A 17,561-nucleotide genomic window follows, 5' to 3' on the forward strand; every position below is an offset into this window, starting at 1 on the left:
CTTACTTTGAGGGACCAATCAACCTGGCTTCTTATAAGGAGGATAATGCCTGTTTGTACATGTGTATATGTATGAATGAATATTTCCTCCACAGACCCTCCAAGTGGGGGCAAAGGTTGCTCCTGAACCATGGTGCTGCATAATCCGTCCCTGAATGAAGCTGAGGGGCAAGATAAACATTCCTGGACAATGAGACCCTCCTTTACCCCCTGCTGTACTCATACCCACTTAAAATCTGCTTACCCACAATGCAACACTTGGCTCAAGTGAATAGCCCCCCTGGAACCTGTGCAGTGCCACTACAGAATAACACAGCCCCGCTCCTAGAAGCCATAAGTGTCAGCTATGGCTCAGATACAACCCTTCTGGGCCCTTACTGAGCACATTATATCCAATTCAACTGGTCTTAATATACTTTAATAAGACCTGTTTTCGATTAATTCTCCCTTGAAACCGGTAGTAACACGGCTACTAGGCACATATAAAAATTGAATGAATGGAGTAGGGCTGCCAGAGAGTCAGGAGGGGGAAAACAGGAATCCTTGTGGATTTGTCCTTACCAGCTGGCTCTTGAGCCCAATATAATGGTTGTGCCCATGGCTCTCAGAGCACCAGTAAGAGGAAATATTTGCCCGGTCTATAATGTGTTTAAGGTGCGCAGTATGATTCAGTTCAAGTCATAAAGCCCTTGCGTGTCACATCCTGAGAGGGAGGACGGAGCTGCTCTACCTACATTCCCCTCAAATGATCAGGGACAATGGCTTTGTGTTGTGTTTGGATCCCAATGTAGAAGTAAAAGCCAGGCATTTCAGAGGAACGCAGGGTTAAATAAACCAAAAAATACTTACAGCACCCATAGGAAACACCACACCGGGTCGGTATAGAAATGCCTGTCTGTTCCACGTAATGGATGGTGATAAAAAAAAATCCCATGTCCCCCGGCTGCACCTGCTGTTATGAAGCTGAGCTGCAGAAACACTACCACAGCAAGTGACTCATAAATATTCCCCCATTTGTCGTCCAAGAATGAAAAAAAAAAGTAATCAAACACAGCATGGTGATATTAATGCGCAAGGTGAGCATTGAGACCATGAATCTCGTCCACTTCCTGTCCAGCAGGTGAGGCAGACGTGGAGGGGCTGAATGACTGCGATCCTCATGTACTTCCAGCACAGCTCCGACCCTTTTTTACAATTTCCTGTTTCAAACGTCTCTGCAGCAAAGCAAAGTGACTGTCACAGACAATTAGCTTTTATTGAAGAACATATTTATTTTTGGGATTAACTTGTTACCTAGCAACTCCAAATGAAGCCAAAATCTCCATTGCGAGTTGACTTTGGATTGCAGTTTTGCAATTAGGGGCGAGTTTAGTAATAAAAGTCACCCATTAATGCCACCATTTAGCGGGCTTGTACACACCATGATGGCTAACACATGGCAAACTTGCTCAAAATATTAAGATCTGCTTGTCCTTTGACACCACTATGTTCCTACTCGTTGCCGTTTCGGCCCGTGCCAAACAGCGTGGCTAACCCATATGAAGATTAATGATTCCAGATTTCCCTCAACTCGAGGGGCAAGCAATGGCTCATTATACAGTTATTAAAAGCAGCAAATTATTACAGCATTTATTATCCCAGGCAATCTTATTTGCCCCACCAATGTCATAACTTCCATTTCTGCCATCTGCATTGGAACGAATGTGTCACATGTGCCACAACTGCCACAACTGCACACTCACAGTGGGCTACAGTATGTGAATGTAGAGCAGAGGTCCCTGAGCCCCTCCCCTTATCCTCTTACTGTCTTGTGAGGTACATACAGTGTCTACAATAGAGGCATTTACATGCCATAACAACCTGCTTTAAAAGCACTGATTGCTATCACTGATCCATACAGAGTAGAGCCCACTGGGTCATTTCCTGTTAGCGGTTTCACTTGTTGTGCCTTTGAAGCAGGCTTTAATAATAGGACCCAACAGAACTAATGAAAATGCTCTCTGTCAGATTAAAAGGGAGCTTCAGTCTCAGCCACCTAACCACATTCAGCACAAACAGTAAAACACACACACACACATACAGAGGCATGCGTGTACACACACACACACACACAGTTTACAGAAGTGGTTTACACAGAGAGGACCATTCCTTCTGATGTGTGGATGACTGCTAACCCTCTTAACAACACTGAGAATACCATCAGTGTCCCGTTACTCACAGCAGTAGAGAAAAAACGAGTGGATTAATGTCAGAGGGAAAGGTGAGGGGAAATCAAGGGACCCATTCCTCCGAAATGTGCGACGTGATTCTCCTTGTACCCCCTTTTTTTTCCATTGTAGACGCTGCAATGTGTGCTGTAGTGGTGGTCTTGTGCTTAATGAATCCACTTCAGTGCAGTTCCTCTCCGTAAGCCTCTAGGTTTAATCCCTCAGTCTGGAGCAGTGATAGTCTGGCCCAGGGGATGACATCTGTGAATCGTTCATTAACTTGTAACCAGCAGCAGATGTCTTTAAAAACAACTCGCTACATCTACGCCTTATTTCATTCCCTGCAACAGTTATTTTTGCTTTGCTTCTTTCACTGATGGACCCAACTGGCTACATGGAGCCGATTATTGAAAGTAATATGCAATTTTATGACATTGAAGACTCATGCAGTGTTGTTTGAAACAAATTTTACGACAATAATGTTGCGCAATATGGAAGTAACCAATATGTGGTTATCAGTCAAGTGAAAAATCTAACTGAATACAAGAAAGAAAAATGTTGATGCCCTGATGGCTGATTAAATGAAATAAAACATAATTTACTTAACTTTGATAATGTCTCTTTTCTCATAATGTCATACTGTTGCTGGCGGTATGCAGAATAAGGACGATTATCATTACATGCACTGCTGGTGTAGTTTCGTGATGAAAGTTCGCTTTAGCTACGTAGCTTATTGTAATTAGTTTTATGATGCAATCAGTTATATTTTTGAGAACCTTTTACTTCATTTTGTCAGTTTCGGGGCTCCATAGTTCAAATGTCACTTGGTAGAAGTGTTAAGCTGTGAAAACGAATGGCCTCTTGTGTGAAATATGCTGTGCCACTTTGACCACCTGTGAAAGATGTTCAGGCACTTAAAACCGCTATGTATTAGGCCCCAAGATGGACATGGAGCATATAAGGAGAGGAATATTTCAACACTGACAGCCTCCCTATGGAAATATCATGTGTGATTTCGGGGGGGTTAACCAGAGCAGGAAGACTGTGGTCTGTGTCTCCCAGGGTGATATATACGTGACACAGCGTGATTCATCTGCTACTGTGCATCCATAAGCTGTCTGGCAGATTCTGCTTTTCTCTTTGGGGACAATGATTATACAGTGTGGATCTCTGGCTAAATTAGCCGTGGCTTGCATTGAAACATTTTCTCTTTGCCAATGTAGCAGGCAGATTTAGCCAAGAGAAGACTTTTATACGTGTTTATTTGATGTTTTGAGGACCATAAAAGTGAATAAGTGGGACGTGCATCACTTAAAGAGGCAATCGAATGTGTGTGCGTGATGAAAGACAAGTGCCCCAGCCAAATACATGTTTTTAGGTCATGACACCATGATGTTGGAAATGAATGAGCCACCAACGACATGCACTGGTTTTATACCATTCATGGTGATACGTCATAGTGAATTACCAACCCTTAACAGTGCCGTCATGCTGTTAAGGCCCAATCGACCGTGTCCAATCCTTTGGCTGGAGGTAGCACTTGTGTCATGCAGTGCGACATGATGGATTTCACAAATGTTTTTGAAATCACATAATTGTACACTGAAGTGAAACAAGGGGAAACGGCAGTTTCAGAGTTTAGCCACTTATATTATAGACATAGACAATAATGAAAGGCTTCATCGTACAGTCACATGAAATGTATTTTAATAAAACACAATGTACACATATGCAGTCCTATGACCATACATTTGCTTGATCCTAATTATTAAACCTAGAATATGTCAAAGCATAGTTTGATTTGTCTTTTTTTCTTCTTCTTTAAAACATTGAAATCAGTAGATGAGGTCAAATGAACGTAATACAACACTTTGCGTGACACAAACCTTTTCCACGTGTTAAAGATATGCACTGTTATAAGGAACTCAAGGAATATTTCAGCATATAAGAGTAACAGTATGAGGCAAAAAATTCTCACTGAGCAAAAAAAAAAAGTACAAAATTGAATTAATAAATAAATCAAAATATATACCATATAAATGAAATAGCTATGTGGCGGCTATGTTTATTATTTGTTTTTAATCATTTTAATCTGTAGCTTGGTATTACAACCTTTTAATCTCTAAAACATTTAGAACAAGTGAACGAGTCAATACTGAAAATACAGTAATAAGCTTTCATAATTAGATAAACTATGTACACATGAGTCTGTTGCCATGCTAGTCGAACAACTAAATTTCTTCTTTTTTTTTTATCCACACTATACAGTTAGAGCATAAAGCGGTCTGAACGTAAACAGTTTGTGCTGAGAATAAAATACTTTGCAACTATGCATGGTAATTTCTTTAATATTACTCTCAAAAATGTACATAACAGAAAGGCCACACATGGGAACACGCCGTCTCCTTGGGGGAAGGTGAGGGTGGTTTTGACATAAATATAGGAACAAAAAAAACAGTCTCTTTCAGTTCAAGATGCCATTTTCTTGTCCATCAGCATCATTTGCTTCAGCCAAAATCTCTTTTGTCTCTTCATCCTCCATCTCTTTGTCATCCTCCCTGGTTCAAACCCCACCCCCCACCCCCTTCTGCGAGCTTGCCAACTCCCTCACTACCTCTCCTATCCACCTCCCTCTATCCGGCTCTCTCCCGCCTCCACAGTCTCTGGTTTGCCCCTCCGTCTTCCATCACCCTGCGCGGTTAATGACATTGTTAATGACGGGAAATGAGTTCAGTAATGTCAACTGTAAAGGTCCACAAGGCAAGGCAAGGGGTGGGGCTGAGAGAGCAGAGTCACCTGGCTGGTCACTGCAGCAGGGGGAGAAGCAGCGGGAGGCAGAGGCATGAAGCATGTGTTTAGTGTGTTGATACCGATATCGTACGCTAGACATATATTTTTTGCAGTGACGCAATTGTGAGTCATGGTTGTGTCCTGGTGGGCAGGGGGGAGGTGGGGGTGGGCTGGGAGGCAGGTGGGGAGGTGGCGGGGTTTTCGTGATAGTCGTCGGTCAGAATTTAGGTGCAGCGGCGGCTAGCAGCTTTGCGTTGGTTCTTTGTTCAATGGGGGAGTCCGTAGTTTCAGTCCTCACTGGCTGGTGCGCGCAGAGGCCAAGTGGTCGCTGTGCTGGTTCTGGGCTCGAAACCGCAGCCTCTGCTTGTTTTTCTTCTTTGGTTCTTTGGATCGGTGCTTCCCTGAGCCACCTGGGAATAAAGAGAGGAATGGTTAACCCTTTTATCGGTACTTCCCACACTCCAAGTAACGACCATCCTGTGTTTTCAGACAACCTCATGTCAAAGTCCTACTCAATGTAATGTGGTCTGGTTCTTTAACAAATGTTACTACATGATGACCTAGACCCTCAGGGGCCCTGATTTGATTCATTGTAAATTACTTTGGCAATATGCATGGTGTCTGGGGCTCTGGGCAAAATGGGTTTGGGGAAATGTGTGTGGGGGGGCTCAATAGGGGCCCACAGTTTATTTTCATTTTCATAGTAGGTTAATACGGCCCTGCATGTAATCCACCAAGCTTGTATTCCAATAAATTCTTTGCTTTTTTGATGAAAATGTGTACTACTGTTAGTCCTTATATACAGAGACTAGAAGCTCTGAGGCCTCCATGAGAAAAAAAGAATCCAGTCTGTCAGCATTTATCAGGCATTCTGTTTATGAAAAGATCTGCACGGAAAAAACAGCTCCATCTCCTAACCTCATTGACCTGGCCTTACTATAAAGAGATTGTTGGCAACTGTATGGTGCTGTACTAAGCATATTTGCTTTTAGTGCAGGGGCAGTGCTGTAGTACTGATGACTGCACCCCCGCTTGAATATTAATCAAGCAAACTTAAAATTGGGACACTTTTTCAATGTTACGTTACTTGATGGGTGAAAAGGATTCCTTTTCTAGCAACAGATTAATAACCTGTGAGCTCCACTTCTAAAAAACAGTGGTAAGTAAAAGCACAATCATGCAGCAGACTGCTGTGGAATGAATTACGCGAACTCAACCTGCTTATTTTGGGCTGGAGTACTTGGGATTTGGGACTTGAGCTTGGATTTGATTACACTGTCCAAGAGTTGGGAACATTTGAAAAAGGTGATGGAATAGGAAGATAACCACTTGGAAAATTTAAAATTTTAACTCCAAACTTCTTGCAAGAACCAAAGTGTGCTTTGAGGATTGATGGCTCAGGAGGATTCCAAAAAAGCCCTTACAGTGATGTCTCACAAGTTGTTCAACTTCTGCCAATGAAAAGGCCGCTTTACATAAAGAAGTGAACCTTATATGAGGGAACATCACATATCAGGTCTTCATTTGCTCCAACCCTCAGGACTGAACCTCAGTTTTAAACTCTGTTCAGCCCAACACTTTTCACTGTCACTGCAATGGAGAGGGGAGATAAGTATGGGATGTTGCATAACTCTCTTTCCAAGTTGGAAAGGTCCCCCAGCCCAAGGTTAATCCATCCCAGGTTTCACTGGGATGGGCAAGGCATGCTGGGAACTGACTTCCTGCTCTCGTGGAAGCTTGTGTGGTGGAGGCTCTGCACCCACGGCTCTCTGTGACAGAGAAAACTCTGGCTACCGAACCACAAGGCAACAATCTGGCTGCCAAGGCCACAAATAAGATAACGAGGTGTGTGTGCGAGATGTATGTGTGCGAGGGGGGAGTGAGTGTGAGGGAATTTAAGGGAAAAGAAAATCTAATGGGGGGAAAAGTGGAGTAAGGCTTGGACGATGAGACGCTATCTGGATCCTGATCTAGAACACAAAGAAACAAGCCACGCTATGGTTCGCTGAGGGGGGAGGCACAGGAAAAACGCTACAGAAAAACAAGTCCCGAACGCAGGCTTTTGTTGCCCGATTCTGGGTCTTATTACTGCACTTGTTCAAGCTTTTTCTCTCACAAAAAAAATAGGTAACGGTGTGTAAAATGTGGCATAATCTCTAATTGCCTTCTCATATGCGCTGGCATTGCGGTGGCCATTTAAGCACCCTTACGAAAGACCTATTTCCCATTCTCAGGGCTACGCTGTGAGGTAGATTTGAAAATATTCACTCGTTTAAGCCGACACGCATGAGAAAGCGAGATATTGCTCTGCTAATAGGGTCTCCCAATGAATAATACAGATGCATGCAAACATCAAACCATCTCAATGCTATTTCCTGCAATTAATCTAATCTTGTTATTTTGAGTCACATTGCCAATCGGAGCCATGGCAATAAAGTTTCTCGCACACAGCCGCTAGTTAAAATCATAAACTTTCACATCTCCTCCATCAAAATCTCATGCCCTTCAATTGAAAAATATTACCAGAAGACTTTGTACACTTGCTTAGCTGATGCCACTTTAGATTATATTTTTTTGCGTGATTTACGGTATGATAATGTTTGTTAAAGTAAATCTGGAGCTGAAAGGCATTTGGCCTATAGGTTCATTTTCCTAATTGCTCTTTAAAGAGGTAATTTTCATCCAAAACAGTGTTGCTAGGTGCCTGATAAACACAGCTTTCAGTGCAATCAACCTCGAGATGAATTACATTTGACAGCAATAAAGTACATGGTGCAGCATTAAACTCCCTCTGTAACGGGCAAAGCCTTTCGCAGGCCATTCCTTGGACGCAAGGCTGCATTTAAACTGAAAAGGCCTGCATTTACAGCAATTGCTTGAAACACAAATACATATGTGAGAGTTAAGTTTAAAAAGCATTTTTCCTGGCTAGTTGAGGACTGGGCAGGAGATCTGTGATCCAAAGAGTTTTACGCTCTCTCTAACAGCGCTCACAACACACACTTATACACACACACAACTGCAGGAAAGAAACAAATTCAGCAGCTGCACACTACTGAGTTCCAAAGGTATAACATTTTGGCATCTTCCATTGATAAGACAACTTTTTAAAGCCTCGTGATCAAACTTGGGCCAATCATATCACTCCATCCCTTCCTTCCTATAGCTTCCTTTTTCCATCCTTTAACTCTTAACTATAACATCATATAACATGCATGTGAACGGAAAAAGAGATAACAGGAAAAAGCCCTGGACTTGTCTGCCCTACAAAGGCAAAATGCCGTAACTACTACAAAAGTATTTGGTCAAAATTGAGTGACGACCTAAATCTTTTTGATCTCTTCCACTACACACACAAACACACCCACAAATTTAATATGGGGGGGGGGGGGTTAATTAGCCTAAAAGGGCATAAAATGAAGGCATTGCAACCTTTTTGTCAGCCTGGAAACTTCAAGCCCTTTTCCTGAACTTCACTGCTTCTCTTTCCAAGGCTTTTTTTTTATTCCTCTGCCTTTGGTTGTAGCAAGTTGATGACAAGCTGTCAAGGCAAGAAATGTTATGGAAGTCCTCACAGCAGGAACTGTATACACGCATCTGATGCCTGATGCTTTCCAGGCATCGCTTTTAAATTGTGCCCTTACAAATCACCAGATTCTGGATATTGTAACGATACTGTATATTCTAACAATCTCTAGTGTAGATAATAGCTCTGATACATCCACTCCATACTGTAGCTCTGCTATACAGAAAACCTTACCCATCTTGGAAGATTTATTTTGTTTGTCAAGAAGCTATCCAGTTCTGACTGTTATGAGCTGCAGAAACTGAATACTTCCAATCGGACTTCTCAATACCAGCATTATCAATCTCCAAACTAACTGATGACACCTCATAAACTCACCTACACAACAATTTCAGACCATATTTCATAACCAAATCTCAATGCTGACAGCTAGAGGGCAACCAATCCCCACATAAGCCCCTTCCCCCAGCATCTGATCCAGTCCCAGTGAGATGGTCATATCTACCCAAGAACTCCCATTTAGCCTTTCCTCAGGGCACTACGCACTCTGAACACTGAGCTTTCATCATCTCATATTTACGACCGATGTAATCACTTAAGCTGATTACCAGGGTTCACAGAGGAAACAGTTTAATTTGCCTGGAAAGAAATGATTAAGTCATCTCAATTGCTTTCAAAACCAAGAACAAATTCATAAATCTTACAGCATGTAAAGATAATTTTGTCTTGGAAGGCACAGTAGGTTTCAAATCATTCTCTGTCTTTGTTTTGCGCTGGAACTGGCACAGTGATCATCCAATCAAAGGAGCACGGCTTTTATCAGAAAATTATAATCCTTCCTTATACTTCTCTTTACGTTCTGGCTGCATTTACTATCACTACAGCAAACCATAATTTTGCCAATGTTTAGTTTTCCTTCAAAGATACGATCTTCCTCTGCCAGCTTGACGTTTGTGTTTGAGTTGGAAATGAAAAGTTAATCAAACAAACAAACACAAATCTCAAGAGCAAATCAAAATGTTTTGTATTTCTGAATCAGAAGCAGAGCCTGTGGTAGGAGTGTTGTTTACCGCTGTCAGAAATGACCTTTGCGGAATTCTTTTATGTATCCGCGTGTGTGCGTGTGCGAGCATCTTTGAATGATATACATGCCCTTTATGCCTGTGCGTCAGTGATTGTGAGCTTCTATATCACCTATGTGGAGCTTGAGAAATACTTAGTGTCATTTCCAATCTTTTCAGCTGCCAAACCAGTGAGCAAAGAAATATTAAACTCCTCCGCACGCACTGTGGTGGACGTTCCTCAATAACCTCTCGAAGCCAGCCGGGATCCACCGCTTTTGCTTTTTCTTCCCCATCATTCTCCCTCTCCCCCCCCCCCCCTCTCTCCGTGTCCCTGTGATGCTATTTGAGGCTCTCAGCAATAATTGAGACGACTGCATGGTGAGGATCCAACTAAGAGTTAAGCGCTATTAGACGTATCATATTATTAGGCTCGCACTCTAGAATAATATCTCCTTTGCGGAATGGCAATATGACTACTTGTCCAACTGATGCACTGAAAGATAATCAGTCAAATCCATATCCAGGGGGAAGGAAGCCAAAGCCAAAGCCAAAGCTCCCTTCATCTGTGTCAAAGCTAATATCTTTGTTTTGGAAAAGGGGACCAAACTCAAGAAAATGCATAAGTTTACATGAGAGAAGGTCTGCATTACGTAACAGCGTCGTATTCCTCTGAAATAAGGCTTTTATTTACCTTTTTGTCACCCAGCATACTTTGGAAGATCTCTCTGCTAAGAGACTTTTTTTTCTCTGCTGGCCCTGAGGCTACTGTGGGGGTATCTACAGTGTACGTTACCCTATAATCACAGAGGCCATGACCTGCTAAAAAAGAGCAATGCACTGACTGTCGGCACAGGCCAAGTGATTTCATCCACTAACGGCTCCGGCGGCAGTGCAGGAATCGAAGGCCTAATCTTATCTCCATTGCTTGTGGTTTGAGAAAAATCAATGGCTGACCTCGAGAAGGCATTAAGACATACGGTAAATGGGATCCTATACTGCTGAAAACTCTCCCCCGCTCTCCTGTTACCCCATCCCTCCACTCGACGCAGACGGTCAATTAATAACTTTCATAGGACATGGAGGGAGGGGGGCAGGAAAAAAAATCCAAACAATTTTGAAGAAGATTCGGGTGGACTTAAGGAAGGTAAAGCCGGATTTTTTGGCGGCTCGTCTTTTTCATAAACAGGCCAAAGCGGAGGCCATTATTTGTGAGGGAAGGAGAGAACTACTGGCGCCAGTGAGATTTGATTTCAGTGGCAGAAATTGGATTAGCAGCCATTAAGGGCCTCCTCACACATACATTTATAATGCTGTGAAGGGGAAAGGATCTGTAGCCAGCCAGTGCTCTCTTTACTCACACACCGACAACTCCTCTGTCTGGGAAAAGGTTACGGACGCTGACACGGCCCCAGACTGCTGCTGAACATAGTTTTCAGTTGATTTATAGGTGGGACACAGTGGTATGACCTCAAGTGACCCATAGTTCATTAAGGCGTAGGCCAGAGGCGGGCCAAAACTTTTAATGGCGCTTTGTGCTGTTGCCTGCCTGCAGGGAAATGCTGTAGAGGGCTGATTTGACATCTGAGGCAGAGGGGAACCTGATACAGATGAAAATAATGCTTAAGTGTAAAAAGGCAGAAATTTGTAACAGATACAGACCTGGACTGGGAGTGAAAAAGCTACAATATTTGGGAGGAACACTACTGGGAAATACTGCGGCGGAGACACAGACGTCAGATGTAGGAAAAAAGAAATCAGCCTTTTGACAGAGAGGACAATCATTTACAAGAAGCTCATCTTGCCAACCAACTGACAAGAGGCTCTCTGCACAGCGTCACTTAGCCCTAACAAGGTTACTTTGGATCACACTCTTTCATTCACTCTTTCATTCTTTCGTTCCCTATTCCCCCCATGCTCTGCTTACTATCACCACGCTGCGAGGCGAGAATGATCTAAAACATACGCATTCCGATTTAAAAAGCTAATGTTGGGATTAGGTCGGTCATTATTTTCTCATCTATGACCCGGTGGAGGATCTGCACAGAGATTAAAAAAGCAGGTTAGCTCACCGCGCGGCTCTTTGATGCTTCGTTTCACTGACAATAAGTTAAAGCGAAAACCCGACTCGGAGATTAACGTCTCTAAGCGGAGAAGTCCCGGGCAAAAAACATGCATGACTGACACGGTGATTAATATGCCTGATGGTCAGTGCAGACAGCATGTTTTTTTCCCCTCTGGAGAAGGTCGATCACACCAGCAAGAAGCAGCCACAACCTGCCCAGGAAGGCCACAGAACAGACGATGACCCCGCACATTAAAGTTCTCCTCCATCAGTCTACTCAGAGTTCAAAGTCATGCTCTGCTGCATTTCACCGCACGGGAAGCGTTCCCTTGTGCTGTTTGGGTTACCACCTCTGGCTCGAGGGCTCAAAGGTAGGTTATCAAGCAGAAACCTTCCATGACAGATGTTAAATTAGGCCAACTTCCAAAAAGTAAGAACTGAGCTCCAGAACTATTTCCTCTTCCTCACCTTCACCTAAACACTTACGCTAACTTTCATGAATGTTGGAAAGTTTTGGAATTACTTCTTCCTACTGTACTGGGAAAACTTTTATGGAATAATCCCTTGGGTCAGATTTCCAAGTTGGAAACTTGGGGCATGATTAGGGTTAGGGTTAGATGCCGACATGTCAACATGGCACTGAAATCCTTAAAATACTCCTAAAGTCGATACAGTATTGCTCTCTAGGTGTACATTAAATCTCTATAAACATCTGTGTGGCAAACAGTGTTTAGCAAGTTACATTAAATCAATTACTTATTGCTCATTGAAAAAGTGATTACATTACTAATTCATAAACATCAAAAGTCATTTGTTACGTTGCTTTTGTTACTCAGGCCAGCTCTGTCAACTCCAACGCCTTCAAAATCATGCATCACATCTTCTTAGTTTATTTCTTCTTTATTTACTTGCTATGCTAACTAGCCAGCTACCAATGCCAAAAATCCCAACAGCGACTGTCGCACACAGAACAGGATTTTACATCATGGAACCAATTTACAGCCTGCGACTTGCCTTAACAACAACAGACAAAAGGGATGGTTGACAGTATTAACTAATATGATTCACGTTTAGGTTTCATTAGATTTCAATAACTATTTCACTTTTATACACTTCCTGTACTGTCACCAGTTTCTCTATAAATGACTACAGCAGCCCTAACTCACTTGACTGGGGGAAGTTAAAAAAGGGCCCCACACAGGACCAGATGGTTTCATACCAATCCATGTAACGTTTATTACTCTAAAGCTGCATCAGGCAAGATTTATATGAAAAAATACAGCTGGCTTTTCTGCCTGAATTGAAGAATGGGGATTCAACAGGGAATAGCATCCCATCATTGTTGTACCCTTTTTGCCAAATTAATTTCTAGTGATCGCTTCATATACACCATGCGCAGAAACTTCACATCAAATATAAATGTCTCTCCTAAACTGCCATGAGCAGATGCCTCGTCCTAAGACAACTGGGCTCAGCAGCAAGGGCTAGATTTCCTCATCCCAGTGGTAAAGCGGTTCAGCCATTATTTTCTAGATGTCTGGTGTTGGTACCAGACACAGAGAAGAAGAAATTAGGTCTGAGGAGTTAAATCACATGACGTTATATGGTTTCTGGGCTATGACATCCTGCCAACTGTTACGCTTTTTCCCCACTTCCACTTGAAGCTGCCAGAATCTAAAGACTTGTAGTTTAGCTTCAGCAGAAAGCTGTACGCCCCCTGCAGCATTGAGAGGTTATGTGAATGGAGGCCTGCTGTGTATGTGACTTAGCCACTGCAAAACTTCGAAAATGGGCCAGCTAGTGAGATATGATCCTCTCTCTTCATTTTTTGAATTAAGGTGTGGAACTGATCATTATTGACTTTGTTTCCACTAAATGGAACCTTGCTGTATGGCAGCGGCTTCACACAGCCAATGGTGTCATGAGGGTAACGTCAGCAGCCAGGCAGTGAACAGGCATCACGGCCGGCCCGCTGAGTCTGATGCGCCTTGAAACCGCAGGACTCAGAGAGAAGCGAGCAGCCCCCTCTGCGGTCTGCTATCTCCCGACTGACTCATCGACACATCTGGGCCTAAGTATATGGGGCTCTCCTGCCCCACGGGCACTTGGGTAAATGAGGGATAATTAGCTTTAGTTGACTTTAATGAATGGCTTAATGTTGTGTTTCATTTCTGATGAGAAAAATATAAAGCTCTGCACTTATCAAAGGGAGGCCCCCGCGCCGATGTTCCTGAAGGGTTGCCGCTGGTGTGGGTCTGTTTGTTTTTGTATTTGTTGTGTGTATGGGGGCGGGGCGGAGTGAGCTGAAGAAAGCTGCAGCATGTGAGGGAGGGGTTTAAAATGTGGCCGCGGATCTAAAGATCAGCAAACCTGTCGGGATATACAGTAGCAAATTCATCATTCTAGCCAGGAAGTTACTACAGATGTGAACTCTGCTTGTCTTTACTCAAAGATGGAAAAGGGCCATAGCGCTCCACGTTGATTTCCATGTCTTCTATATCAAGAGGAGATCTCTATAAAGGCTTTGATCCATCTTATAATTCCCATATGCTGTGATATAAAGCAGGAAGTGTCTCACAGAGTTATGATAGTCATTCATCTTAGTTTCCGATAAGTGTATTGCATTGAGCTGATGAAATTAATCATTTTCGACAGACACGAGATCCAGCATGGATTTATTTTTTTTATTCAATCTTTGATAACAAGCTGCTCTCAAGCTAGTCCGATATAACTGTCATATACATTTCCATGTCTTTACACTGATGCACTGTCAGTTGCCGCTGCAGCTCAATACAGTTCATTATCTTTGCTGTGCCATTAAGAAGTAAAAGCTAATAAAAGCTGGACTTGGCAGTTCAGTTTAGTGTACTTTTAAACACTCTACCTTTTAATTTTTACAGCAAATCAGGCTTGGCATCCGTTGACTAATAGAATGAAACACACTCACTCCAGAGGAGCTCACCAATCTTCTTCCTCTCTCTGTGTAAACCAGCACCCCACCAGGATTAACTGTGCACTTTTAAAAGCACCCTCACACTGACAATGGATCAAGGCAGGAAAAGCACATCCTGCAGCGGAGGTAACCTCTTCACACCGCAATTAAACGAATATTTACACTATTATTTATCTGAGGAGGTGAATCTGAATTTCCAGGATCTGTTGAGTACAATGTAAGTCTGAGGCTCAAGTAAAGGGGGGGGTCAACCCCCAATGGAGGGCCCTTGCTTGTGGATTTACCTGGCTCAGCCCCCTCCCATGAGCCTTTAGGTCTTCACGAACAATCCCTCTGCATTACAGCACCCCAGCTCATTTTATGGAGAAGAATAAAATGGTTGTTAACACAGTCATGAGGGGGCACGAAATAAAGCGCACCCAGGGTAGGGGGCTTTCTGCACCCCTATGGGGCTATAAAGTGGAAGAGAGAAGGATGGGTGAGGGTTTCAACAAACAACTTGTCAACACTGTAAACTACTGAAACATAAAGTGTCTATAATTGATAGTTCACTAAACCTCTTTCCCCCGAACAGCGATCACAGTTTAGGAATCATAAAAAGGCACGGCAGGCCTATCAAGCTTTGGATTTCTCCATATGGTCATGGGGCGGTAGTAAGAGCATTTAACGAGTTTGGAGGGTGATGTCTTCTTATAGACTTTCCAAAACCAGAAGAGAAAATGTAAGGAATGTATTAAACAGTGTGTTTGTCTGCTCTAATGTAAGCTGCAATCAAAATCATGACCAGCTTACTAGCTGGTCTATTACTTCAATCATCAAAACATCTACTAACAACATTAGTTTATGGAGTTCAAGCTTACGTTTAAAAAGAAAAAAGAAAAAAAGAAGCTGTGTTCACGACCAGCACATCCACTGTGTAGTATCCCTCCTCTTTGTGGAAGCCACTACTGGAGGCTATCAGAGTTTAGGGCAATGTTAGCAGTTCTGTCCTGCTCTTTATTAGTTGAGCAACCCCAGCCAAACTCATTACCCGACATAGCTTTCCATTTGCCAAACATCGGATAGCCCTGATCCTAAAAGCCTTTTCTGTTGTAATGTAAAAATGAAAATATGCAATAAAAGTCTGATCTTACAATTTTCCTTATCATCCTCATAACACTTGGACAAACTTCTCTACACTGTGATACAAGAATGCTGTGTGTCTCCCGCAAGAATCAGCAAGTGGGGAGGATGTGATCCACATAGCCGCCATCACCACCATGCATGTGTACAACAGTGCGTGTGTTTTTCAGTCCTGTATGTGAGTTCACGTGCGTGCACACACTCTTCATTCTCTAATTCCAACTGGTCTGCATCCTCCTTGTCTCTGTGGGTCTGAAAGGGAACAGGGCAGGATATAGGAGGAAATTGTCCGGCATGATTCCCTCTTTATATCTCATTTCTGCACAAGTCCTTTTATCCCCCCTTCTCTCTACTGGGAAACCCCAGGAGGAAATCCCTCACATGTTTGGACATGGAGCACAACTGTCCCAAAAACCGGACCAGACCCTAACGAGAGGGGAGCCAAGCTAAATCAGACGGGCTTAGACGCTAAAACAGAGACAGGGGGCCATCAGGATCATGCCGCAATCCCCGTGCAATGGCCAGTGATGAGGGAATCAAGTCTGGCTGGCGCTTTTTGTTTTCTTTGATTGTTTAACTAACTCTCGAAGGGCGCTGTTGTTCAGGCTCCTCTGATGATCCGACGGACTGCACATATTTTTTGATAAAAATAGTTCATTAGTTCACAGCGGAAGAAAGGGAGGGAGGTGGGGGCTGTGTTTGATGTGTTCGCAGAGCTCCTGTTGCGCGGGGAGAGAGGTAAAGCCAATTCAGGAAGGGCCTGATCCTCTCTAAGGCCTGTGCTGCATCAAACACTTGTCAAACACCAGGCAGACAGACAGCTGAGTGGCTCTGACAGATCTGATCACAGACACAGGCAATAAGAGTCACCGCCGCTCGGCCCAGGCACTACCCTCCCACTCCTGTCAATAATCCCCCTTCAACTCACTAAAACACAAACAGAGGGCTCTGAGGCATATGGCAGACATTTTCTTGATGTTTTTAGCTGTGTATGATTACGGTGCAATTTCAACGGTCATTTCAGGGTCTCACCTCGCCGAGGATGAGGTTTGTGTACTCCAGAAGGCAGCGGCATCTGTCAGAGATGCAGCCGGGGAAGGAGAAAGGAATCAAATCAAAGTGAGACTTAAGCTCCCACTAATCCAAAAGAAATGTCTCAAGGCCTGTCGGGATCACGGTCCTGAACCTTGCCACCCAGCGGGAAGGAGCGTTTATGTTTGAAGGGATTTGATATGGTACCTGGAATGGGTTGAGTTTCATTACGACAACCACTCAATCATGTCTAGGGAGTTTGCTTGGAGAGCCATCATGTTATATCCTCTGAAAAGGCAATATAATTGGTTTTTCCTGCATGACAGAATACTCAAAATGCATTATGAAAATGACATATTTGAGGGAGAGGCGTTAAATGCAAATACCACTAAATGAACAAGTACAGACATGGGTAGTAAAATATTTGCAGAATGTGAGTGTCCCAAATTAGGAAGGGGTCATTTTCCATAGAATATTTTAAGATTTGAGTATTGTTTTTATTTTACAGTGTTTTTTTTAACATTTAATTTATTGTAGGGTTAGGATTAACATGTTACGTTGTGTTAACATATTGTGTCATATACAAATTCAATTTAAATATTTTCAACATACTGGTCTATGCGTTTACCACTACCACTGAAACGGAACAAATACCAAAGATAAGTTAAGGAATGCATCTTGCACATACACCTGGCTACAATTACAGTGATATCACACTCATAGCAGCATATTTTACAGAACAAAGTCCCCTCGACTTTGGCTTACACGATTGTCTGGTATTTTGTTATTTAGCCTACTTTTTCCAG

General features: G+C 43.0%; 1 protein-coding gene across 2 annotated transcripts in view; it reads right to left on the bottom strand.

The window, feature by feature from the left end:
• Window positions 1-5,290: 5,290 nt before the first annotated feature.
• rspo2 (R-spondin 2) overlaps window positions 5,291-17,561 on the bottom strand; it is a 55,230-nt gene continuing 42,959 nt past the window's right edge. The window contains exons 5-6 of one of the 2 annotated variants that reach the window (XM_070912519.1): window positions 5,563-5,573; window positions 5,291-5,392 (exon numbers count right to left, since the gene is read on the bottom strand). In XM_070912519.1, coding sequence (XP_070768620.1) covers window positions 5,291-5,392; window positions 5,563-5,573 — 113 coding nt within the window. Of the gene's footprint in view, window positions 5,407-5,562; window positions 5,574-17,561 lie in introns of both variants that reach the window. The other variant, XM_070912518.1, reaches the window with a different exon arrangement.

This window comes from Enoplosus armatus, chromosome 9 (assembly GCF_043641665.1).
Source record: "Enoplosus armatus isolate fEnoArm2 chromosome 9, fEnoArm2.hap1, whole genome shotgun sequence".
Classification (NCBI taxonomy): Eukaryota; Metazoa; Chordata; class Actinopteri; order Centrarchiformes; family Enoplosidae; genus Enoplosus; species Enoplosus armatus.